At 36.6% G+C, this 25,279-nt stretch overlaps 2 protein-coding genes across 2 annotated transcripts in view; one reads left to right on the top strand and one right to left on the bottom strand.

The window, feature by feature from the left end:
* The window catches only part of LOC6034950 (RNA helicase aquarius), a 128,995-nt gene that overhangs the window by 73,606 nt on the left and 30,110 nt on the right, over positions 1-25,279 (top strand). The window lies entirely within an intron of this gene.
* The window catches only part of LOC6034948 (probable G-protein coupled receptor Mth-like 11), a 45,654-nt gene that overhangs the window by 7,498 nt on the left and 12,877 nt on the right, over positions 1-25,279 (bottom strand). The window contains exons 2-3 of the mRNA XM_038249520.1: positions 3,743-4,327; positions 3,136-3,437 (exon numbers count right to left, since the gene is read on the bottom strand). Coding sequence (XP_038105448.1) covers positions 3,136-3,437; positions 3,743-4,095 — 655 coding nt within the window. The 5' untranslated portion in view covers positions 4,096-4,327. The remainder of the gene's footprint in view (positions 1-3,135; positions 3,438-3,742; positions 4,328-25,279) is intronic.

The following is a 25,279-nucleotide window of genomic DNA, read 5'->3' as shown; positions in this document are numbered from 1 at the left end:
ATATGCGTTATTTTTTCACTAGAAACGTTATCGGAGCACAACAGTCATCATACCAAACCAGTACTGGAAAGCCCATCGTTTTGGAGACTGTGGTAAACATAAATTTAGGCTTGTCCCATCTCGTGTGCCATCAGCTTCTGACAATAAATTTTCGGTTTTACCTTCTCGACCGGTGACATGCATTGCTCTGAATCATAAAATTAACTATGCCTCCATATGAAAAAAAAATGTTTTAAATTTATTACATATGGGTAAGTTGAACATTTATTTTGGTAACCCTATTTTTTCATTACTTTGTGCTATTATTTCTTGTTGTTCTTGTTGAAAATGTTTTCCGAATCTGCAAATATTAATTCATTTCTAAAACTTAATGGGAGCCAACACTTTGACGTATTAATTCTTTGCTATTCTTTATTGGCTTTGAGTGATTTTTTAAGGTTTAATTAATCCATCTGCGCCCTTGTTATTGGATATTTTTTGTCAAAAAGAGAAAAAAAATAAAAATATAGCTAAACCTCGAAATATTTATTGAAATTACTTGTACAATCCTTTGGAAACTAATGATAATGCATTTCAAGATGTAATGGGGGGCCAAATTTGAAGCTAACATGTGGCCAAATGTGCGGGCCTCGTGGCACGGTGGTTAGCGGCTTCGGCTGCCGATCCCTAAGTTGCTATGGGGCACGGGTTCGATTCCCGCCTTATCTTCCTGGCCTTCTATCGGAAGGGGAAGTAAAACGTCGGTTCATTTGCGTAAAAGAGGTTTTGGGTGACTCACCACACATTACCTTCGGACGCCTAGAAATGAGCAGAAACTTGCAACAGAGCCCACAAGAGACCCGGGGGTCGTTAAAGTGGATTGCTTTGCTTTTTTTCAAATGTGAAAAATTGTTTATTTGAAAACAATAAATAACGTTATTACAATCTATAAAAGTGAAAAACACATCAATCAGCTGAAGTTTTGCTTTCAATTTCACTTATCTTTTACATTTTCGTCGTTTAAATATTAGAGATCAAAAAATGACAATTTTTCAACAAAAATCAAATTATTCGTTCTACAGCATTGCCTTGGCGTTCTCGATTGCGAGATTCCTACTCGAAACAAGGTGTTCGAAGACGTGATTGTTGAGGCAATTGCAAACCTTTTTTTACACCTAAGCTTCCATCTACCCCGGGATTCGAACCTTTGGATTGTTAGTCCAACCGCCTACCAGCGACTCCACCGAGGCAGGACCCAGACCCAGCTAACGACCAGCAGACGCAGCTAACGACCTAACCTTTTTAGGTTAGTTCGGGGCCAACATTTACTTCCCCCGTCCGACGGAAGGCGTGATCAGACAAATTTCGTCTCAGAAAATGCCACCGGGACCGTCTGGGATCGAACCCAGGCCGACTGGATGAGAGGCAATCACGCTTACCCCTACACCACGGTTTCCGGCCAACAATATTATTTAAAAAAGCTTCTTATCATTTGGTTCAGCTTTATTTAAGTAAACAAAACCAAAAAAAAAAAAACAAAAAAAAAATATCCATAAGCTTTTAATTGCTATTTGCATGCCCCAAAACATTGATTGAACGTTTTATAACTCACTTCCAAAAAATATTTGATGGGAATTTTGACGGATAAAAATTTTCAATCATATTTAAACTTTCAATAAGTTTGATTTTTCAACAAAATATTTTTGTCGTATAATCGGGATCAAATCATGGAAAACCATTACTTTCAAATGAAGGTTGACATTTTTTTTTGACTAAACCTTAATTTTTAAAAATTAAAAATTTGTTGCTGTTCGTTTTATTAAGGTGAATAAGTTCAAAAAAGAATACCTATAACTTCCGCGATAGAATCTGCCAGAATCCTGATAAAATGCATCAAAAATTTCTTCCAGAATCCTGTTAGAGCTTATATCAACATTATTAAGAAAATCACAAATCAAATCAACTGCATAAAAAACGTAGGCTAGGTTAAAAAACAGTTAACAAATAAAATGAATAAGTTCATGAGGAAAATATATATTTTCAAATAAAACTGTGCGATAGATTTCCCACCTCTAGGTGGATTACGCAATTTATGTTTGTCAAGGGACACATTTTGACGAGGCATCGTTATACGTTACGTCCGTCTGTCGATGGCGATAATGCGTGCCAAAATGTTGTTTTTCTTTTGATATTGATTCCATTCTTGAAAGTAATTTTTGAATCATTATATCAATTATTATCATTAAATCAATCAATCACTGAATTTCAAACATATTTCTAAAAATCTTTCCATTCCGTGCCAATTGTTCAATATATCGAGCACAAACCACTATCACAGAGGGTATCCTAGCAAAACATAACAATGTGTGATATTTGAAAATTGGCCATCCATGTCATGTGTCAAATGTCCTCGAATTCTGGCGGAGGAGAAACGTGCTTGGTCTGAGCTCTGTTCCTGTCGATGTTTCGGGTAGGAGGGTAGCAGCGTATGTGCTCTACATATTTTCCGCCCTCCCTCTCACTTTCCAAACCATGCGTGCAGATTGGTTTCAATTTAAGGGATTTTTCTCTCTTTTAACTTTGTGACACATTGTCGTTGGGAAGTGGTGCGCACAAACACACATGAGACTGTGAAATTTTTCTTTGAAGTTCGTTGCGATAAGGGATGCTGAGTTTGGTCGAATTTGGTGGAGTCAGTCTTGGACAAAGGACCATAAATATCGATTTGAGAGGTCGAACCCGGTCGATAATCGTTCCTTAATGGAGTTTGCACTGTTGCAACCAGGGCCATTATCTGCCAGATAAATCTGTTCAAACAGGTCGTTAAAATGCAGAAACCAAAGTCACATCCTGGGAAGCCTAGGAATGTCTCGTTGCATTTTACGGTCACAGAGAATGGTATTACGATACACACGCTCCATGAAGTCAAGTCATTGCCGACCTGATGAGCCATGTGAGTGCCGTAATATTGCAGACACCGGTGCATTCCGATCCGTTGGCCAAACCGTGCCTTGCATAACCCGGTGGTACTCCGATAACGTGCGCGCGATAAAGCGTAATGTACACACACATAATCCGTTGCATATCCACGTGGTGTTCATATGCGCTTTATGTAGCTACAGTTTAGTGACGGTCCGCGAACCACGCTAAGCTTACCTATGAATTCGCACACGATGCCGTGGATGAAGGAGGACGAACCCAGCTGGACGAGTCCTAGCAGCAGCATGAAGAGCATGAGAGAGGCCACCGCTATGGACGTAACGCGGTCCTGGGTTTCCCGCAGGTCCGGAATCAGGTAGTAGATGTACAGTGTTATGGCCAGGAAGAACACCGAAATCAGCATCATGACGCCCTTCATGAAGAAAAACGTAACACTAGCTCCGTACTCATCCCCGTTGAAGCAGACCACGAACACCTGCTGAAACCCGTCAGCGTCGCTAACGGTGGCCGAACAATAGCTGGAATGATGACGAGTGGGTGGTCGTAAACAAACACTTTCATAATTTCATATTGCTGGGCACTTGGTTATATATACTTTACACTATCCCTAAGGGTCATTTGATATCGTAAAAGGCTTTCAATAATATGTGTAGAGCACTGTACCGGGACACTTTGTAATAATCACAAACTCTTGATAATTCCTGGGTAATTCAACACTTTACACATTTTTTTTTATTGAGAAAATCTCGTTAGTTAAGATTTGTTGACTTTTGCTTTAAACCTGTCCCAAAAACAAACAACATTCACCACTTTGAAAACTTACTCATCCCAGGCCACCTCGTAGCTCCCGTCCACCAGGTTTCCCTTTGGTCCTACGTGCACCTCCTGCTCCACCTCCCGGTAGATCAGGTAGTGCGAGGTGCAGTTCAGCGGCGTCTTGTACGTCGAGTTGCCGGTACCACCCTGGCATCCGATGTGCTCGAGCGTCAGGAAATCTCCCTCCTGGCAGCATCGCTGCTCCTTCACCGTCAGGTCGCTGCTGCTGCTAACGGCTGCCAAAGTCGGCGGAGGCAGCAGCAGCAGCAACAGAAGAGCACTCCCGGCGAGCAGCAGCAACACGGATGGCTTTGATATGGTTCCATTCCTGTAACCCTCACAGAATTTTTCTTTCCGCATTTTGTTGTCGATCACCTTAGCTCAGGGTGGTTCATTAGAATTTTTTGGAAATTTTGGCACTTTTATTTTCCTTTTCTTTTTTCAAAAACACATTTGTCACTAAAAGGCAGCGATCATCACTTTCCGTTAAACGGAGTTAACTTAGAATTTGGACTATATTCATCGAACCATCGTTAATGTTTGCTGGACGCCACCTATGAATCAACCGCTCGCCAGCTCGGCTGGGTATGAACTGCAAAAAGAAGTAGAAGGATCGAATTATGAACACGCTAGCATAATGTTTGTTTTTGCTTCAAGTGAATGGTTTTTTTTTTTGCTCCCTAAAGTATTGAATCACAATACGGCCCCTAAAATGAATGGAAATATGTAGGTATCTAATTTTTTTTTAATGTTTAACCTAAATGTTTTAAGTTAATGTAGTTGACAAACAAGATCTTCCATTGAGAATAACTTGTTTCACTGTCGCAGAACATGTTATATAGTCCACTACATCTGAAAGCAGAACGGCTAATAAGATGCTCGGTTGTCTGGGAACAAACCAAACGCCGATCATATCAATTGAAAAATTTCAAGCGAAACAATGTAAAGGGGACAAAGACCAAGTGTAAAAAATAAGTCCATCCTGTTCACGTCAGTTGACGTTCCGATGTAGACAAGCAGGTTAAACTGTTTGTTTACAAATGTGTACTCTATCTTTGGTCCATTTACATTAATTGTTTAGCTTGATTTCTGTGACAATGTGTGAATCATCACATTCTCAAAAGAACTTCAAATAAACGTCTTTCTCACAGATTCGTGCTTAGCAAACACGAACTAAAATAACACAGGACGGGCTAATTTAATAAAGAAGTGACACTAACAGAGCATACAATTAAGAATTCTGGGGAACTGCATAATGAATCGTTGATTTGCCTAATTTATCGAGACTTTAAACTAGGGAGGTATTTTTTTTATTTTCATCTCAATTCTGTTTTTTCCCTATGTGGTGAACTTTTGGTAATTCAAAACCAAACAAAAAAAAGTTGAGTAATTATGTCAAGGATCCATAAACTGGTAGAAATTGTTTGCTTTAGTTTTATATTTTTGACAAAATATGTTTATTTCAATTAAACTAATTGAATTTGAAACTAATTTTTTAATTCAGACATGTTGATCTTAAATTTTCTCATAATTTTTAGTTGTTGATAATACCAATGGATGTTTTTTTGTTTTGTTTGGCGATTATGTTTACCCTAGCCAAGCTCACGTTGTTTTCAAATGCGTTTTGGTAATATATACGCAAAATCACCAATAAAAAATCCGCAATAACAATAAGAACAAATTTAAATAAAAAAATGTTTGCTGCTTGGGACAATCTTTCTAAAAAACAGGACACGTCTCTTAACATTTCACACCGGTGACGACTCCACTCGTCTCGAAAAATGCCACCGGGAGACCTTCTGAGATCGAACCCAGGCCGACTGGGTGAGAGGCAACCACGCTTACCCCTACACCACGGGTCCCGGCTTAAACGAAACAAGCGTAGTCAAAACAGCTGAAACATGAGTAAAGTACGTGCAGGCACGTTCTTTCTTTGCTTTTTGCATGTTGGTCAGCATCATTCACAATCTCGTCTCGCAGATTTTTGTATCGGTCCGCAATAACTTGTTTATACATGGCAGTTAGCATGAATGAATATGCTGAAGAAAGCAAATCGGATGCCGACCGAGCTTGAGTCTCGTTTTCGTGAACAATCGCATCGTGTACACACAGAAAAAAAAATCATGGTTATATTACATCTGGGGAGGGGTACATCTTTTATGTCAGAAGAAAATGTGTAATTTTACCTCTGGAAATGTGTAATTTTACCACTTTTCTGGTGTAATGTCACTTTTTCAGTCTAAATTGAGGTAAAATTACATCATAAAAGAGATAATCTTCAACCTTCCAAAATTACAGCTTCCAAATTTACATTATTTTTTTCTGTGCACAGTAAAAAATTGTGTAAATTTGGAAGGTGTAATTTTGGAAGCTTGAATATTACCTCTTCTATGATGCAATTTTACCGCAATTTAGACTGAAAAAGTGACATTACACCAAAAAAGTGGTAAAATCACACATTTTCAGGAAAAAAAGCCGCCGCCGAGTTATGATTTTTTGAAAAAATAGTGATTTTTGGAAAAAATCGAAACAAATTTGACCTAATTTTTTATGTAAAATTAAATTTGCAATCGAAAAGTAACTTCAACTGATTTTTTGATGAAGGACTCCGTTTTCAAGATATAGCCACCAATAGTTTGGTTTTGGGGAAATATTTGCAGTTTTTCGTTTTAAAAAAATAGTGACCATGAATGACAATTTCTAAAAATCTATTTTTTTAAAGTTCAAAAAAATGCTTTACAATTGTCTAAGAGACTTGTGGTTGCTGAGATACAGAGGCTTAAAGAAAAAAAAAAACGGTCTCACTCAAGGCGTAATATTAAATGATTGGCCCTTTTGAAATGTTAGTCTTGACGGTTTTTTGTTTAAATTTTGTTTTTGAAAAGATCGGAAAATTTCACGAATGTTTCATGTTTTAACATTGAAAATCGGATCATTAGTTGCTGAGATATCGATATTAGAAGATTGTGCGTTTTTTTTGGGTGAGACTTAGAAAACTTCAATTTTCCTGTTTCTTTCTCTTTAAGCCTCTTTATCTCAGCAACCAGAGGTCCAATCTTCAATGTCTTTTAGACATCTTTATAGCAAATTTTCTGAACCTTAAAAAAATATTTTTAGAAATGGTCACTCATGATTACTATTTTTAACAATCGAAAAATTGCAAATAAATCAAACTTTCGGTGGCTATATTTTCATCAACAATCTGTAAAGAGCTTTTCGTTTGCAAATTTAATTTTACATAAAAATATTGGGTCACATTTTTTTTGTATTAAATTTCGATTTTTTTCTACAATCACTATTTTTCAAAAAAATTAAACTTGGCGGTAGTTTTTTTGACCATACTTCTCTATGGCTCAAAAGCTGCGGGGCTTTGTCCTCTAAAACATATCAAAAAATTTCGAACAACAAAAAATTACGTATTTTGGGAAATTCCAGAGTTTTTTTTAAATGACCAATAAACTATTGTCTTTCGTATGTTTATAGGACCTGATCAAAAAAAAAAAAACTAGAATTGTATTTTTGTGAAAAAAAAATGTTAATTCAAAAATCGGCAAATTTGTTTTTCCTTGTACCTATTTTTTTCTGGATAGTACTCAACAATACCTAGAACTTTTCCAAAGACACCACATTGATCAAAAAAATTCACTCAAAAGTTACAGATTTATGAATATATATACGTATAAATTGTATGGAGACTTGTATGGGTAATCAATGACACAAAATAGCTTTTTGGTCATAGGGAAGGCCTCCACAAAGTTTGAGCCAAATCAAAAAAATAAAAATGCTCGGCATCGTCCGATTTCGTGGAGAATTGCTCTAATACACTGCCGGTCAAAAGTATATAAACTTGAACGATTTAATTAACTTTCACTTGGTTTTCAACCAAATATTATGACATTTGTGAGGCTTACCCCTCTTGTTACTAATACAGTGCCGGTCAACAGTATATTAACTTGGACGATTTAATTAGTTTTAAACCAAATATTATGACATTTTCAGCATAAGTATTCTGGAATGTTTACGTTCAAACGTAAGCTTCAAACGAATGCTTCCGAAAATTTAAAAAATCATAAATTTTTGTTGAGACCCAAGCAAACGACGTCCAATTCAAACGAATGCTTCCGAAAATTTAAAAAATCATAAATTTTTGTTGAGACCCAAGCAAACGACGTCCAATTGAATTTGAGCAATATGAAAAAAAATAAACGTCGAGTGACTCATATTTTTGACCGGTACTGTATACAAACCATTTTTACATTTATTTTTTCACATAACTCGTTTTCCTCTCGTGCCTGAGATCGGCTTATTCTGGACAGTGTAAAACAAATGGTCGTAATTATCGCCGTTGATTTATTCAATGTTAGCCATTCTTCTTTTCAATATCAACAACCCTTAAGTGGGAAACCAGGCTCACAGGCGTGCCCAGCCAAATGACGTTGGGTATTGCAGCGCACGCGTCTTCGATGACTGCAAGCCATTGACATCGAGCAAATATTTGCGAAACCATATTTGTCAAATGCCCTGTCAACTGTGGCATTCCTTAAGGATTTGTGCATCGCCACTATGTTACTTCGGTGTGCCAAGTTGGTATAGTGCTGAAAACATTTAAAGAGTTCATTTGTTGTCAAAATTATTGAAACATTATTATACTTGAGTCCCAAGCTGTCCAGCAACCAACTGAGAGAAAATAGCTCTCAATTTGGTTTGAAAAGTTCTCACAATCCAAATCGAGAATGATTTATTCGTCCTTTCTAGTTTGAATGCAATTTGTATTCGTGTATTTGTAATCAATGTTTATGACGTAAATGACAATCAAATCTTAGATATTATCAGTTTCAGGAAGAAACCGTTGCAATATTTATTTATTTGCTCTGGCGATATTTTGCTGTAAATTAATATCCCAAGGGTATGTTTGCCATTCGGGCGCGTCTGGTTTTAATTTCTTGGAAGGTTCAAGCGGATTTTTACACGAGACTAATGTACGTCAATCAACGATCTACCCAAGATAATGCTCTATTGAAGCTGGCTTATAGCTGTCGGCTTCCGCTTTGAGCGCAATCAAACTATAAGTGGAATAGGAGCGATAGGTGTGACATGCAGATTAATTGTAATTTATCTCGATGAAACGAAACTATTGGCACTACGCCCCCCGGGGCATGGCCTTCCTCTAACGTGGGATTTCTGCTCCAGCGCCTCTGACGAGACAGGAGAAACCGGGACCGACGTTTTACTTCACCATCCGATAGAAGCTCAGTGGATAAGGCGGGAATCGAACCCGCGTCTCATAGCATCATCGGGATCGGCAGCCGAAGCCGCTACCCCTGCGCCACGAGACCCACTCGATGAGATCATATGTTAATTGGAATTCTTAGAACGTGTTGTTTTGTTCGAATGGTTTTCCGCACCACTCTTACAAAATTTATTTATTTTTTCATCATCCTATTAGCTCAAAAAACTTTTTCAAAACTTTCTTTAACATTCATCAACTTCTTAGACAAATGCAATACGGTTCTAAAAATGAGCCCGTCACGCTTAAACGCCCCCAACAAATTCTAGTTCATGTGAATTATTGTCGCTGGCTTTAATGAATGAAACTCTATCCACGATGCCAAGGCCGTTCTACTTCAGCTGATTGTAAACAAATGTGTTCTCATGAATGGCAATATTTACGCCATGTAAATATTAGCCGTTTTGATATCATGCATTATATTTGTTTACCACGAGACAATGTTTATTGAGCTGGTAATACTTATTAATTAGGATTCTTTTCTTCTTGTTTTGTGACGTACACGGAGAAAAATCAGTTACCAAAATCCTGAACAAGCGAATATAAAATTCTAAACCAAAAGCAAGTGTCAAAAATGTTCCATGCAGTTTTAACATATTTGGATTTTTTTTTCTCTCTGTTGGTTACACAAAAATGCTGATTTTGTCACCCTACATTTCACCAAAAAAACTTAAAAAGACAAATGAGAAAATTATGTGTTTTTCATTACTAAGAATAACAGTCACTTAAAATTCAATCTGAATCATGAAATTAAGCAAGATGGTTCCATTATATCCCAAATTCATGTCTGTTTCTCCGTGGCAACCTCGACCATCGGCATCGATCGACCTCCAGGGAAGCCAATAACGCCGGAATATGTGGCTGATGTGACCATGAATTGCTTTGTTTTGTGGCAGGTATGACGCAGCCACCTGGAACATTGCCAATATTTACGGTTTATAATCAAAGTGCGCCACCGTTGCCACGGTGGCCTCACCCTCCTACGCCACCTTTGCTTGGTTTATCCAGCCTTGACGACGACGTTCAGTCTGGGACCCGGTCTGGAAAGTGCATAGAAATGGGCGGATTATCGTGGATTTCCGAGGCCGCGAAACCGTGTGCAAAGCTGACATTTTTCTCACGAAATAACACTTACTGGCGTTAGTGACATTTTGAACTTTCTTGAATTCAGGCAAAAATCTCAAATAGAGTAAAATTTGAGTAAATTTAAACTATGTTGGTGCTTACGTCGCTTTGCATGTCGACGATAATGAAGCGGCATGTTTATTTGTGTTGGTAAATGGATTAGAACTCGTGTAGCGGCTGTGTCAGATGTAACTTATACTTGTAGTATGTGTGTTTGTTTCAGTGTATGTATATAGATAATTACCAACTGCGTAGTCAAAATTATTATTTTTGATTTTTTTTAGATCTGGCAACACTGTCATATGTTAAGAATAATAATCAAGTGGTTTATTAATTTAGTTAAAAATGTGTTCTGAAAGGATTATTTTGTCCAACTGGTTTTAAAAAATTCTTCCAATAAGCTATCTAGTTTGACTACCTGGAAGTACTGTCTTGAGATTTCGTCACTTTTTAATGCCTATAGTTTTGAAAATTTGGCTGATAATGTTTACCAGAACCAACTTGCTACCCATCTTTAGAATGGTAGTTTGTTGTAGTGAATCTTACTAAAATCATATCCATTTAATTTTTTTACAGTCTATTTGTTATAAGATCACATTTATAATATGTGTTCGACTATAATTTTCTAACATATGGTGTGAGAATGGCGTAAATATCCTTGACAGCTAGTGAATTAAAAAACCTAAGATGCTCTCATCGCACTTCTCAAATGACTCATAAATTTCCCGCACGGATAAATCAAATGTTTATCCCAAAAGCCGCCTCGCTTCCTTCTGGGAATACTCAATCTGTACCCGGAGGGGCCATTTAGCCTGACAGCAGATGCCATCAATAAACTATATCTCCCGATCTTGTTTATGCGGGTTAACCATGACCGAACTGACGTAACTGGATTAATTAACACGTTGTGTGGTTGCTGGATTTTAGCGACGCAACAGATGGGACTTCCCCAGATGTTTGCTCTAGAAATTTCAACCAGAGGAGAACGGTCAAGGTTGCGACGATCGTCATTATTTGGCGCTAATTTAATTATCGTTAAATTTTGCGATCGCCATTGAGTGCTAGAACGTGTTGGACTTTGACTTCTAACATTGGGATTATTTTGAGATCGAAATTGATTTGTTTCAGCCTGAAGCACTGAGCAAAGCATTCAAATGATCCAATTAATAGTTGTTGGCGTTCTGATCAACATAAAGCCAACCAACTTGAAGCTCTAGAACGATTACGACAAATCGTTTATTTTGACCCCAAACTAAATTCAGAGTATCAAATGCCTCATAAAAGTTATGGCAGCTGTTTTTGCATGAACCCACTATAAGCGGATCGTTTTTTCGTCTTCCCGACTCTGGAAAGCGAATTTATTGCATTACTTGAAAAGTTTTCCAGCAAAAATAAAAAAAAGAAATTCCAACGGTGGTTTGGGTTCCGGCTCACTTCCATCACTGGATAAACATATAAAAGAAACCCACTGCAAAAATGCAGTTAAACTCCTTCTTACAAAAAATACTGCCAGTTACCACCCACGAGCAAAATTGCACGGTGAGTTTTATGGAAACACAATTCAGCAAAAAAAATATTATTGATTAAAAAAAAGTTGGATACATTTTTGGAAAGTTCTACATAAATAAATATTTATATTTGAATATCTTGAGTAATACGTATTCCGTCTACTTCTTGCAGACTCCATGATAAGGTCTGCAATTGGTAGACGAAATGCGTTAAAATACATAAATTCACATAGACGCCCTTGCTCCAATCACGAATTCACCTCGTAGTTAATTCTTTGCTGACAAAATTGACGTTAGACTACGACACACACTCACATTCAAAATTGCTCAAATCAACCAAATTGACAGAATTTACAAAATTGAATAAATAAAAAAATTACAAAATTGTCAAAATTTACAAAATTTACAAAATTTTATTTTAAAACACACCGTGAACCATTTTTTGCATATCTTCGCAGAGCAGGATGAGCCGTGACAACAAATCTTGGCAAACAAACGTAAAAGAAGAGCTTCCTCGAGAGTTTTCATTCTTAAGTTTACGGGTATAAATGTTTCATGATGTTTATTACGAGCTACGCAAACAAGGCTACGAGAGACAGAGAGTGGGTAAATACGAACGGGGAATCAAGGGCGCACTGGTAAAAGGAGGAAAGCGGAATCAGTTGGAAAAGTTCGTTTTTGCCCTGTTTTCCCCCGGGAAGTTGGTGCTCAACAATGCCCTTTCCTTTGGGCCGCAAACATAATTTCTGTACAGGGCCTGCCCGTTGCATACGTTGCAAAGTTTACAAAGTTTGCTCGGAAATTAAATTCAATTCATTGTTTTTTCGTAGTTTGCGGGAATGTCGGATGAAATTGGGTGTACTCACAGAAAAAAAAAATCTTGTTTTGTTCAGCTTTAGATAAAAGCCATTTTTCAAAATTGAGTAATTTTGGCTTACTGTGCACCAGCAGCCAAGTGAAACTAATGCGAATTTAGGCACATGCTCGTAATTGGTTTTTGGTTTTGCATTTTGGATATGAATGCTTGCAGAAATATCCAGCGAGGAACCACTTGTGTTTTTGTCACTTTTCCATTTCGTTTGTTTCGTTCTGCAAGTTTTTCTTGTGTTGCCATTTGGCAGTCACATTTTAGTTTCATTTCAAATTAAAGATTTTTTTTTGCCACGCAGCATCTGTTGCAATCAACGTTGCGTGTATTGACATCCTACAGCGAATTTCAATTTGAGCAATTCTCTCAGATTTCGGTCATTCGATTTTTTTGCATTTTTTAATCCGACTGAAACTTTTTTGGTGCCTTCGGTATGCCCAAAGAAGCCATTTTGCATCATTAGTTTGTCCATATAATTTTCCATACAAATTTGGCAGCTGTCCATACAAAAATGATGTATGAAAATTCAAAAATCTGTATCTTTTGAAGGAATTTTTTGATCGATTTCGTGTCTTCGGCAAAGTTGTAGGTATGGATACGGACTACACTGGAAAAACATGATACACGGTAAAAAAAAATTGGTGATTTTTTTATTTAACTTTTCATCACTAAAATTTGATTTGCAAAAAAACACCATTTTTATTTTTTTTTATTTTTTGATATGTTTTAGAAGACATAAAATGCCAACTTTTCAGAAATTTCCAGAATGTGTAAAAAATAATCGACCGAGTTATGAATTTTTTAATCAATACTGATTTTTTCAAAAAATCGAAATATTGGTCGTAAAATTTTTTCAACTTCATTTCTCGATGTAAAATCAAATTTGCAATCAAAAAGTACTTTCGTAAAATTTTCATAAAGTGCACCGTTTTCAAGTTAAATCCATATTTAGGTGACTTTTTTGAAAATAGTTGCAGTTTTTCATTTTTTTAAATTAGTGCACATGTTTGCACACTTTAGGAAAAAATATTTTTGAAAAGCTGAGAAAATTCTCTATATTTGCTTCTTCGGATTTTGTTGATACAACCTTTAGTTGCTGAGATATTGCAATGGAAAGGTTTAAAAACAGGAAAATTGATGTTTTCTAAGTCTCACCCAAACAGCCCGCCATTTTTTAATGTCGATATCTCAGCAACTAATGGACCGATTTTCAATGTTAATATATGAAACATTTGTGAAATTTTCCAATCTTTTCGAAAAACTAATTTTCAAATCAAGACTTACATTTCAAAAGGGTCAAACATTCAATATTACGCCCTTTTAAAATGTTAGTCTTGATTTTGAAATTTTGAAAATAATGTTTTCGAAAAAATCGGAAAATTTCACAAATGTTTCATATTGTAACATTGAAAATCTGACCATTACTTGCTGAGATATCTACATTAAAAAATGGTGGGTTGTTTGGGTAAGACTTAGAAAACATCAATTTTCCTGTTTTTAAACCTTTGCATTGCAATATTTCAGCAACTAAAGGTCGTATCAACAAAGTCCGAAGAAGCAAAATATAGAGAATTTTCTCAGCTTTTCAAAGATATTTTTCCTAAAGTGTGCAAACATGTGCACTAATTTTAAAAAATGAAAAACTGCGACTATTTTCAAAAAAGTCACCTAAATCTGGATTTAACTTGAAAACGGTGCACTTTATGAAAATTTTACGAAAGTACTTTTTGATTGCAAATTTGATTTGCACCCTTTCAAGTTAAATCCAGATTTAGGTGACTTTTTTGAAAATAGTCGCAGTTTTTCATTTTTTTAAATTAGTGCACATGTTTGCACACTTTAGGAAAAAATATCTTATGAAAATTTTACTAAAGTATTTTTTGATTGCAAATTTGATTTTACATCGAAAAATGAAGTTGAAAAAATTTTGCGACCAATAATTCGATTTTTTGAAAAAATCAGTATTGATTAAAAAATTCATAACTAAATCAAAAATTACTGATAAAAAGTTTAATAAAAAAAATCACCAATTTTTTTTTTACCGTGTATCATTTTTTTCCAGTGTAGTCCATATACATACCTACAACTTTGCCGAAAACACCAAATCGATCCAAAAATTCCTTCAAAAGATACAGATTTTTGAATTTTCATACATCATTTTTGTATGAACAGCTGCGAAATTTGTATGGAAAATTAAATGGACAAACTAATGATGCAAAATGGCTTCTTTGGGCATACCGAAGGCACCAAAAAAGTTTCAGTCGGATTAAAAAATACAAAAATTAAAATTGAAGAAAAACGACCGATTTCGTAGAGAATTGCTCTTTAATACCACCTCCTCTGCAAGATGATCATTTCGAAGAAGTGGAATACAGAAATCTAACCGTCTTCTAATCTAATCTAATCTAATCAGACCCTAGCGCAGCCAATCTTTCGAAGGGATCCTGGAGAGTGCCTTAGGTTAGATGACGCCTAGCACTCTTCTTGTCATTTATAAACACTTGTAGTGCGCCATTGCATTGAAAATGCATTGGAACATCACAAGCGTTAAAGCGGCCAGGCCTACTGCGTAAAGCCGTATCGCAGAGATGACTCGTAATTGGGTTGAGTTTGAGCACTGAGTGTTCGAACAACAACACAATTCTGAATCGACAGGGGAGGAAGAAGCGTGGGGACACACCACCGAGATTTGGTTGTATTCGTTGGGAGCACCATGCTAAGAAGGTTTGGTACTCCGGGACCCTCTGGGATGGGACATTGTATTTCCACGAATGCCCTGGACACTATTTTGCCGTGGTTATAGCGCCACAACTCGCTCTCTGTAACAGTTTTCCTAATTCCAGTCTACGCTCACCAAGTCGTCATGGCCTAGTGGTTAGCATTTTTGCTTACCAATCCAAAGGACGGAGGATCGAACCCCGCCTCGAGCGACTTTGATTTTTCGTTCACATTCATCATTTCAAATTAATGTGTTCTTAGCTTTCTCGTTGGGAGCAGATGGGCATCGAACCCAGAACCATTCGCTTATAAAGCGAACACCGTAACCAGTCAGCCACGGCCGCTCCTAAACACAGAGATCTAACCGTCTTTGGGGAAAAACTTTGCGCACACCGCACATGTGTGTGCGCGCTCGAGCAGTTGCGAATTTTCCCGCCTTCCGTTGACGATTTTCTTGGCGCAAACTTTAATCCCCAGCCCGTCGATACCCGCACGTTTTGCCAGGGCTTGTTCGACCTCCATAACTCAACGTTGAAAGTTTTCAACTGGTTGTAAATTCTACCGGCTGCTGGAAGCGAAAAGCGATGTTTTCCACTCCCTCTGGTGGGACACCCCGGAAGGTTGACTCCATTAGAGTTCATTGCAAAGTGCCATTTGTCTGGCAACACTGCTCATATTTCATTGGAATCGGAAGAATAATTGAGAGAGGATAATAACTGTTTAAAATTAATTTCAAATTTTGTGTTTATGGAATTTATACTTATATTTCAAATCTTCCACCGAGTTGCATCCAATTATTTGAAGTGTGCAAAAAGTTGAAACGTTTTATAACACTCCACTATGCTCCGTAGATTTCCACCTCCGCACTACAGAAGTCAAATTGCAAGATTGTGTCATCGTTCTGGTGTAGGATCCATTAGAGAAGCGCTCGGTAAAACGACAAACAAACCGACTGTGTCGTGGTTATGCTTTGGTGACGCATATGCTACTATGGTTGTCAAACAAGAAAAGAAAGATTGAATAAATGATGGACAGTGATCAATACAGCAAAATTCTCAAAAATGAAATGGAAATAAAACTTCTTGATGATAATTCAGAGTTTTTGGAAGTTTTTTTACATATAAACTTCAAATTCGGCTTTGGCATTGCAATCTAATGGGAAGACGGAAAATTGCCGATGCTTCTGTTTTTTAATGGGACGAGGAAAATTCTCCACGGCATCTCTGAGAAAATTTTGCTACAGGAATTCAGTCTAAGTGCATTTAAGCTAACAAGTGACAACGGCACCAGTAAAAGACAACGGCGGCAAACCGTTTACAATGGAAACTAAAAGGCATCGAACCAGCAGAGACCAAATATGTCGCACTGTTCTGGGCGCCCTTGACCGTGTCGTCTTGGCACTTTGCCCCGAAATGGTCTGGAGGTGTGGGATTGTTTCAAGCGACAAAATGAAACTTTGTTTTGCTACATTTTTGCCTGTTTGTTCTTTGGTTTTTGATTTTAGGTATTTTTTTGTCATTCTAAAATGATAATAAAATGTAAATCTAAATTAAATCCTGCATGTAATTTCCGTTTTAGCAACAAAAAAACTAGTTTCTAGATCTCTGTGCTCTTGATTTCCTCTACACTGTTTGGTGATTCTGAGTCTCGCATACGAGCACCAAACACACATACACACTGTCGTTTCAGCAATGGAAAGGCGATAATGCTCGTTAAAGTCGAAAACTTGTTGATTTTGTTACGCTCTTGCACACCACAATTCTGGAAGTGTAATAAATCCTGGTTCATTGTCCCTGCTGTGAACAGTGGCGCGATGGCGTGGTAGCTATGAATTTTGTAGATTTAGCAAACTTGGGATTAGCAATATTTACGGCCCATAGAATTCAATTAAATGTGGGTAAGAAAACCATAGAAATTGTAGGGGAATCTGAACATATATTTTATGTAAGATTTTTCGATTTTTTACCGTTTTTTCGGTGTGCTGCAACTAAGACATGAACATTTAGACATAAGACTTTTTATACATTGAAGCTCGCCAAGTCCAAACCATTACAATTGTTGAGTTGGATAAATAACTTAAAATTTACATGTGTCTGAACCAGATGACTTTTTGAGAATGAATCCTTCTTCTGTTACCATTACACATAATTCACAAACTTGATCCTTTCTCGTGTTTCAACCCTTTTAATTTCCTTTCCCCTCTTGAAGAGGAGCCAAATCCAGGGCATGCTGTTTCAAGAAATCTGAATAACCATAAATTCATTTCCTTCATCGTGAGAATCTTTGCTGATCTCAGAGATAACGGTAGATGAACCTTTATTCTAATTTTTTTCATTCTATACAAAATTGCTATTCGTACCTTGTGGACTTTTGAGAGTTTTGACATTTTTTTTTAAATAAAATGTTCATATTCTTCAAAAATTGCTCTTACATTAAACTTTCCGGTCATTTCTTCTCATCGCAATAAGCATTAACGCACGTTTGGGCTTTGCTTTGATTAAAAACAATCTAAAGCTCGCTTCGAGACTACAAACGCGACAGCATACAAGCAAGAAGCACCCACTTTTGCATAATCTGTACGCAATCAAAAACCCTCATTACTTTGGCGATTTGGGATCATCTGCTTGAAAGGGGGGCATCCTTAAGTCATGCGATTAAAAAACACAAACTCAGCAAAAAGTCTTCAAAAATATGTGATAATTGGGAGATCTAAAAGTTGGCAACAACGACATTTAAGGACGACCCCCAAAGCTCTGGCAGGCTGTCTGGCTTGGGACGAATCTTTCCTTTGTAGAATTTTGATATCGTCACATCGAGAGCCAGCTGAGAGGAACAACTTTCGACATAGATTGAAAGGATACGATATCTACGTGATGCTATTTCGGGCAGGCCAAAGTTTACCGCCACTGTCGGAGTGTTGAGAATTTTATCTGACTTGGGCAATCCCGGTTTTGGGCGAGGATGAAAATCCCCTCACTTCTCCTCATTTCTGCATGTGAAATTTCACTTTGTGTGATTTGTCTCGAAGAAATACGGGGGGCTCATGTGGTGAAAGTTTAAGGGGTTTGATGAAGAAGTCATTCCAAAGTTGGTTCAAGTGGTATTTGGATTTACAACCACTCTACACTAAAAAAAAGTCCGAATGGTTTCATCACTTTTGCTTAAGGGGTTACATACATGTAGAAAATCACAAAATTTCTTATTACAGAACATTTATAAAATCCACTTAAAAGATGATTTTCAATCACTCCTGAAAGTTTCATGAAGAAATGTTACGATTTCAGCTGAAAATTTTGCGATGCGCAAGGCGAACTGTCAAAATTGGCGAGCGTTTTTCTCTGAACTCCGAGTGGATTTACGGGTGCCACGATATCTCATTTTGAAAAGTTGAAAAGATTAGTTAACTATTATTAAGAAAATGTTGATGAAAGGCATTATTTCAAACTTCTTAAAGTGTCATGATTTTCTTAATGAAGATTTTTTTTGAATCGGAAAACGGAATCCATTTTCGGATTCTTTGCACAATTTTCCATGAGGAGAAGATATAATAATTTTGTAAATATTAAATAATTTGTGTTTTTGAAACATAATTCAAAAAAATCTCCAAATTTATAAACAATTTCAATTTTACAAATTTCATATAAAGTGTGAAAACTTGTAATTCGCGCTTCAAATTCAGTTTTAAATGCTATATAAATCGTTAATTTTATGAAAAATACTAGATTTAACGAATTCCAGGCAAAATTCCGACTTTTAACAATTTTACCTAAAATTTATGTGTGGGTAATTCTCCGCCAACTCACACAGCAGTTGCCCCGACCCCTCTTCGATTTGCGTGAAACTTTGTCCTAAGGGGTAACTTTTGTCCCTGATTACGAATCCGAGGTCCGTTTTTTGATATCTCGTGACGAAGGGGCGGTACGACCCCTTCCATTTTTGAACATGCGAAAAAAGAGGTGTTTTTCAATCATTTGCAGCCTGAAACGGTGATGAGATAGAAATTTTGTGTCAAAGGGACTTTTATGTAAAATTAGACGCCCGATTTGATGGTGTACTCAAAATTCCGAAAAAACGTATTTTTCATCGAAAAAAACACTAAAAATGTTTTTAAAATTCTTCCATTTTCCGTTACTCGACTGTAAAAAAAATTGGAACATGTCATTTTATGGGAAATTTAATGTACTTTTTACATTGACCCAGAAGGGTCATTTTTTCATTTAGAACAAAATTTTTGATTTTAAAATTTCGTGTTTTTTCTAACTTTGCAGGGTTATTTTTAAGAGTGTAACAATGATCTACAAAGTTGTAGAGCAGACAATTACAAAAATTTTGATATATAGATATAAGGGGTTTGCTTGTAAACATCACAAGTTATCGCGATTTTACGAAAAAAAAGTTTTGAAAAAGTTGGTCGTCATCGATCATGGCCGTTCATGGTCACCCGCGACAGACACGGACGACGAAACAAAGAGAAACGCAAAAAGTAACTTTTTCAAAACTTTTTGTTGATGTTTACAAGCAAACCCCTTATGTCTTTATATCAAATTTTTTGTAATTGTCTGCTCTACAACTTTGTAGATCATTGTTACACTCTTAAAAATAACCCTGCAAAGTTAGAAAAAAACACGAAATTTTAAAATGAAAAATTTTGTTCTAAATGAAAAAATTACCCTTCTTGGTCAATGTAGATTCGAAAAGTACATTAAATTTACCATAAAATGACATGTTCCAAAAAATTTTACAGTCGAGTAACGGAAAATGGGAGAATTTTTAAAACTTTTTTAATGTTTTTTTCAATGAATAATACGTTTTTTCGGAATTCTGAGTACGCCATCAAATCGGGCATCTAATTTTACATAAAAGTCCCTTTGACACAACATTTCTATCTCATCACCGTTTCAGACTGCAAATTATTGAAAAACACCTCTTTTTTCGCATGTTCAAAAATGGAAGGGGTCGTACCGCCCCTCCGTCACGAGATATCAAAAAACGGACCTCGGATTCGTGATCAGGGACAAAAGTTACCCCTTAGGACAAAGTTTCACGCAAATCGAAGAGGGGTCGGGGCAACTTTTCCCGATTTCGTGTGAGTTGGTAGAGAGTTATCCATGTACTTTGTTAAAAAGCTTATAAAATTAGTTAACTAAACATAAACATTGATTTTTTTTTTCTTAAAAACTATATCTGCAACCTTAGTGATGGTACATTTAACGTAAAAATAAAGTTTGAACACCTTTAATCGGATTTTAACAAGAAAAACTACCCCGGAATTTAAAATAAGAACTTTTAACGTAACTAGTTATCTAAATATTACAGATTTTTTTAAATAGTGCATTCACTTTGTGTGGCCTACCCCAGTACATGTTTTAAAAATAATAATGTCTGAGAAAAACTTTAACAGTTGGAAAATATTCCGGTTTACGGTAGCTGTAGGGGAAAGTGGGGCAAGTGTAACAAGCTAAGGAAATGCTCGTTATAACCCATTAAAAAGTTAAAAAATCTGTCGGATTTTATTATAATCATCTTATTCTAGATCTTTACTAAGACTTTGTTTAAACAAGTTTTTAAAAAATCCTGTTTTTTAATGTGAAAAATTGATTTTAAAATTTTTGATTTTCCGTACGTTCTACTCAACTAGTGGGGCAAGACGAGCAACCCGTTGGGGCAAGAGGAACAATGCATGAAAAAATATGGTAATTTGCTAACAATTGAACTGTTATCACTTAGATACATCAGATTAGAATGTATTTGAATGGTTTCTTCCATTTTTAGATTAAATAATAATATTTTACTAAAATTTTTATCGTTTTTACGAAAAAAAATACTACTTCGATGATAAATAGTAAATTTTCATAATATCACTATACTTTGTATGTACAAATTTTTTTAACGATTGTTTATCAGTTTTAAGTACTTTCATGTATTTATTTCCCAATAAAATATGTTGTTGCAGCAATTCGTATTTTTTTCCATACTAAAAATCCATATGGTACACTTGCCCCACCTGAACAAGATTTTTTTAAAGCTCTCAACAAAAATAACCAAAGATTAAATCATACTTTGTAATAGGTGCATGTCACTACTGATCTAGGAAAAATTGCATTTTGATAAAATGAGCCTTAAAACGAACCCTAAGCCTTATTTTGTACTTTCCAAATATTATAAGAAAACAAAGGTTTCGAAAAAAACTTCATTAAATCTTATGCCCCGTGGCGTTTACGTCATTTTGGCAGTTATGTGGTAGTAGAATCAGCTAATTGCATTGCTAGCAACAATTCCTCATACTGGAAATAATCAAAATTGTACAAATTACGGCCGTAGAAGCGATTGTTCCTCTTGCCCCATATGGTCGTCTTGCCCCACCTTCCCCTATCTCGGCAATGATACAACCAAATGTCAAATTTATTTTGTTAACAGTTGAAAATGTAAGTTTAAGTTTGTGCTCAAGCCAACTTCTGCCATTTTTGCCGATTTACATGTATGAAACACCTCAACATTCCAACGCCCAAGGCTCCAAAAAAGTTGGAACGGTAACTTCAACTCAATGGTTCTCGGGCATAACTCAACCAATCTAGATTATTCTTCTTTCCAGTATTTTGTTAGGATGTCTAGATGATTCGGTCGGTCGGTCGTTTTCGGTCGCAGACATTACAGATTTGTTGAAATCAAGTTCTGCAAAATTTGAGGATCATCTAGACATTCTTAAAAATCACTGGAAACAAGAATCGTCCAGATTGGTTGAGTAATGCCCGAGAACCAGCGATTTGAAGTTACCGTTCCACCTTTTTTGGGAGGCTTGGGCGTCCGTGTATGTTGGACATGCGTTGAGCGTTCCAGTGTTAATTTTGTTAAATAGTATTTTTCTAGTATTTCTTATCTTTCTTGCCTTTTCTGTCTTTCTTGTCTTTCTTGTCTTTCTTGTCTTTCTTGTCTTTCTTGTCTTTCTTGTCTTTCTTGTCTTTCTTGTCTTTCTTGTCTTTCTTGTCTTTCTTGTCTTTCCTGTCTTTCTTGTCTTTCTTGTCTTTCTTGTCTTTCTTGTCTTTCCTGTCTTTCTTGTCTTTCTTGTCTTTCTTGTCTTTCTTGTCTTTCTTGTCTTTCTTTTCTTTCTTGTCTATCTTTTTTAAACTTGTTTTTCCAAAACGATAACTATCTTTATTCTTAAATTCCAAAGTTAACCCTTTCCAATAGCTAGACAATCACAACAAGTATCCTTTTACTCGTTCCCAAATTCCTATTTAAAGCGAAAGTATCACCAAGCAGCTGCTGTCGGCAAAGGGCAATCTCGATGAGCATAAATTTCCACCCAAAACCTGGTCAGTGCACAGCAAAATTCAAATCGCCAGCGCAGCATCCTAGAGATTCTAGCCCCAAACAATCTGGTAATCTGGTCTGGTCTTTCGTCCTTCCCATGCTCGCCCGATAGAATCCAAATGGTGATTAAAATTCCTCCGGTTTGGTTTGGCCAAATTCCACCCCCAACCGGCTTCGTTCCGTCGTTTTCGACTCAGAAAGCAATTATTGACTGACCACTAGGACGGCAAACAGAGCAATAAGCAAAAGCCGCAGGATACTGTAGTTTATTGATTTTGGGGGTAAATTTCGACACAGTGCTGTGTTATGGATGGCTTTGAGGGGATCCTGGAGGAGAGCCGGATTGTGGTTTTGGTGGGAAAAGCCATTTTTCGGCCACAGTTTCCTCATCTCTGTGCGGCATGTGAGTGCTTGCGACCAAATGGGAAAAGTAATTAAGGAAAAACCACTGGTTGGATGCAGAATTTAGCCTGTTTCTTCCTCTTTTTTGCATCATTGATAATGATGCACTTTCGAAGCAGTGTTGCAATTAAAATGTCAACCCTGATGGGGTGCTGTCAGACCGGCTTTTCCAGCATTTTTTTTTTTGTTGGTGCGGTGACGCCGTCGGCAAGCAGCAGAGCGGTTTTCCGTCAATTGTATTGCGGTTGATGTGTGGTTTTTTCCGTTGTCTCCCACGAATCGTAGGGATCGAATAACAAATGGGTTTCGCAATCCATGGGAATGGAGGATAAGTTGAATAACTTTTAAATTTGGCCTATAGATGTCGCATATAAAAAAAAAATAATGCAAATTTGTATCAACATCACAAATTAAGGAATAAATTAACAAAACATTCTCATCATTGGTAATCTGAAATCAACCCATGGTTTTCTTTTTCAATTGGGTCACGATTAAATCATAAAAACAGATATTTCCCACCGGCAATCATCGCAATGATTGATTGTCACCTAATGGAACGCTCGAATGGAGAGCAATTATCCGTGTGAATCGTTTGGAAAACTTGCAATTATTTGCAGCACCAGTTTTAATTGCGAAATGTCAACTTTTCCATTGTTTCTCTGAGGGATGCCAAATGGTTATTCAAAATGTCTGTAAAAGTCTGCATCTGTGCATTTGTACAAAATTAAACAAATCAATTTAAAGTAATGGAAATCTATAAAAATATGCGTATTTAAGCATTTGAAGGCTAACGAAATAAGTTTAAGTTGATATTTTTACAAAATATTAATTAAATAAAGTTTTTTTAAAGTATGTGCACCTAAAAAACGTCTTGGACACAATTGAAGTGTCTGTGAAATACAGACAAATCTGTGTACCCATCTGGCATCCTTGCTCTGCACCCATATATAGTTTAAACCATAGCGACACTATGTTTCACAAATCAATCAATCTGTGAAACACCCTGTGTACTCAAAAGAACAGGTTTGATCGCTGAATCGAATCGACGACACGATAGAAAAAGTTGATTGAGATGCTGCACGCCAGGCTTGTGTTATAATTATAATTTTTATACATCGATGTCACTCATTGTCAAAGTTGTTTAACGACGTCGGTATTGAACTAGCTTTTGGGGTTGTGCAGAAATCTAGAGCAAATTTTCAAAACAATTTAAGAGTCATGGGTTTCCTATGCAGATGGGACCTTTTAAAAATTCAATCTAAAAATGTCGGAAAATCTGCTATATTTTTTAAACAATCAGAAAGGTCACCATATAAAAAAAAGAAAAACATCATATTCAAATATTTAAATTTAATAATTCAAGAAAATGTAAACTACCTTAAATTGTCATTCTGCTAATTGAAATAAAATAAATAAATAAATTGTTCACTCTACAGCATTGCTTTGGCGTTCTCGATTGCGAGATTCCTACTCGAAACTAGGTGTCCGAAGGCTTCATTTTTGAGGCAATTGCAAACCTCTTTTTACACCTTCGCTTCCATCCACCCCGGGATTCGAACTGAAGACCTTTGGTTGTTAGTCCAACTACACAGCAAAAAATCCGATGGTAAAATCGCATGCAAAAGCATGCACATCACCTTCGTCAAAATAAACACTTAATATTACACACTGCATGTACAATTTTTGCAAACACAAAAAAAAAGTTGCAACCAACGGGATTCAAACCCGGCACCAACCGTAAGGACTGACGCCTTAGCCCACTCGGTCATCAGACCGATGAAAAGATGTAAGGATAAACGCATATATGAGCTTGACATTTCGGTCAAGTAGGTTTCCCATACTGATGGGCTACATATTTCAGGGTGTAAAATCACATAAAATTGCATAAAACAAGTAACATTTTAGGTTTTAAGTAGGCCATAAAAGCCCGTTAAGGCCGTATGAGGGGTTTCAGAACCATGATAAAACCTGTAAGTTTAAAAATGTTACTAGGGAATAATGCAATATTTATTTTACACCCAGGCCTTTTACACGCAGCTGGATTACTACTTTTTTAGCTGTGTACCTACCGACGACTCCACCGAGACAGGACCCAGGGAGGCGACTCCTACACTTGGACTGAGCTATCGACCTAACCTCTAGGTTAGACCGGGGCCAACATTTACTTCCCCGTCTGATGGAAGGCGTGGTCAGACAAATCTCGTCTCGAAACATGACACCGGAACCATCTGGGCTATTTAGAAAAATATGGGTTCACGGAAAAAAAAATCCGATTTTCGAATTCATTTTTGGTCAAATATTTAATTTCCCAAAATCCGTTATTAC

The sequence above is a fragment of the Culex quinquefasciatus genome, chromosome 1, assembly GCF_015732765.1.
Source record: "Culex quinquefasciatus strain JHB chromosome 1, VPISU_Cqui_1.0_pri_paternal, whole genome shotgun sequence".
Taxonomy (NCBI): Eukaryota; Metazoa; Arthropoda; class Insecta; order Diptera; family Culicidae; genus Culex; species Culex quinquefasciatus.
This window is presented reverse-complemented; position numbering and strand designations above follow the sequence as displayed.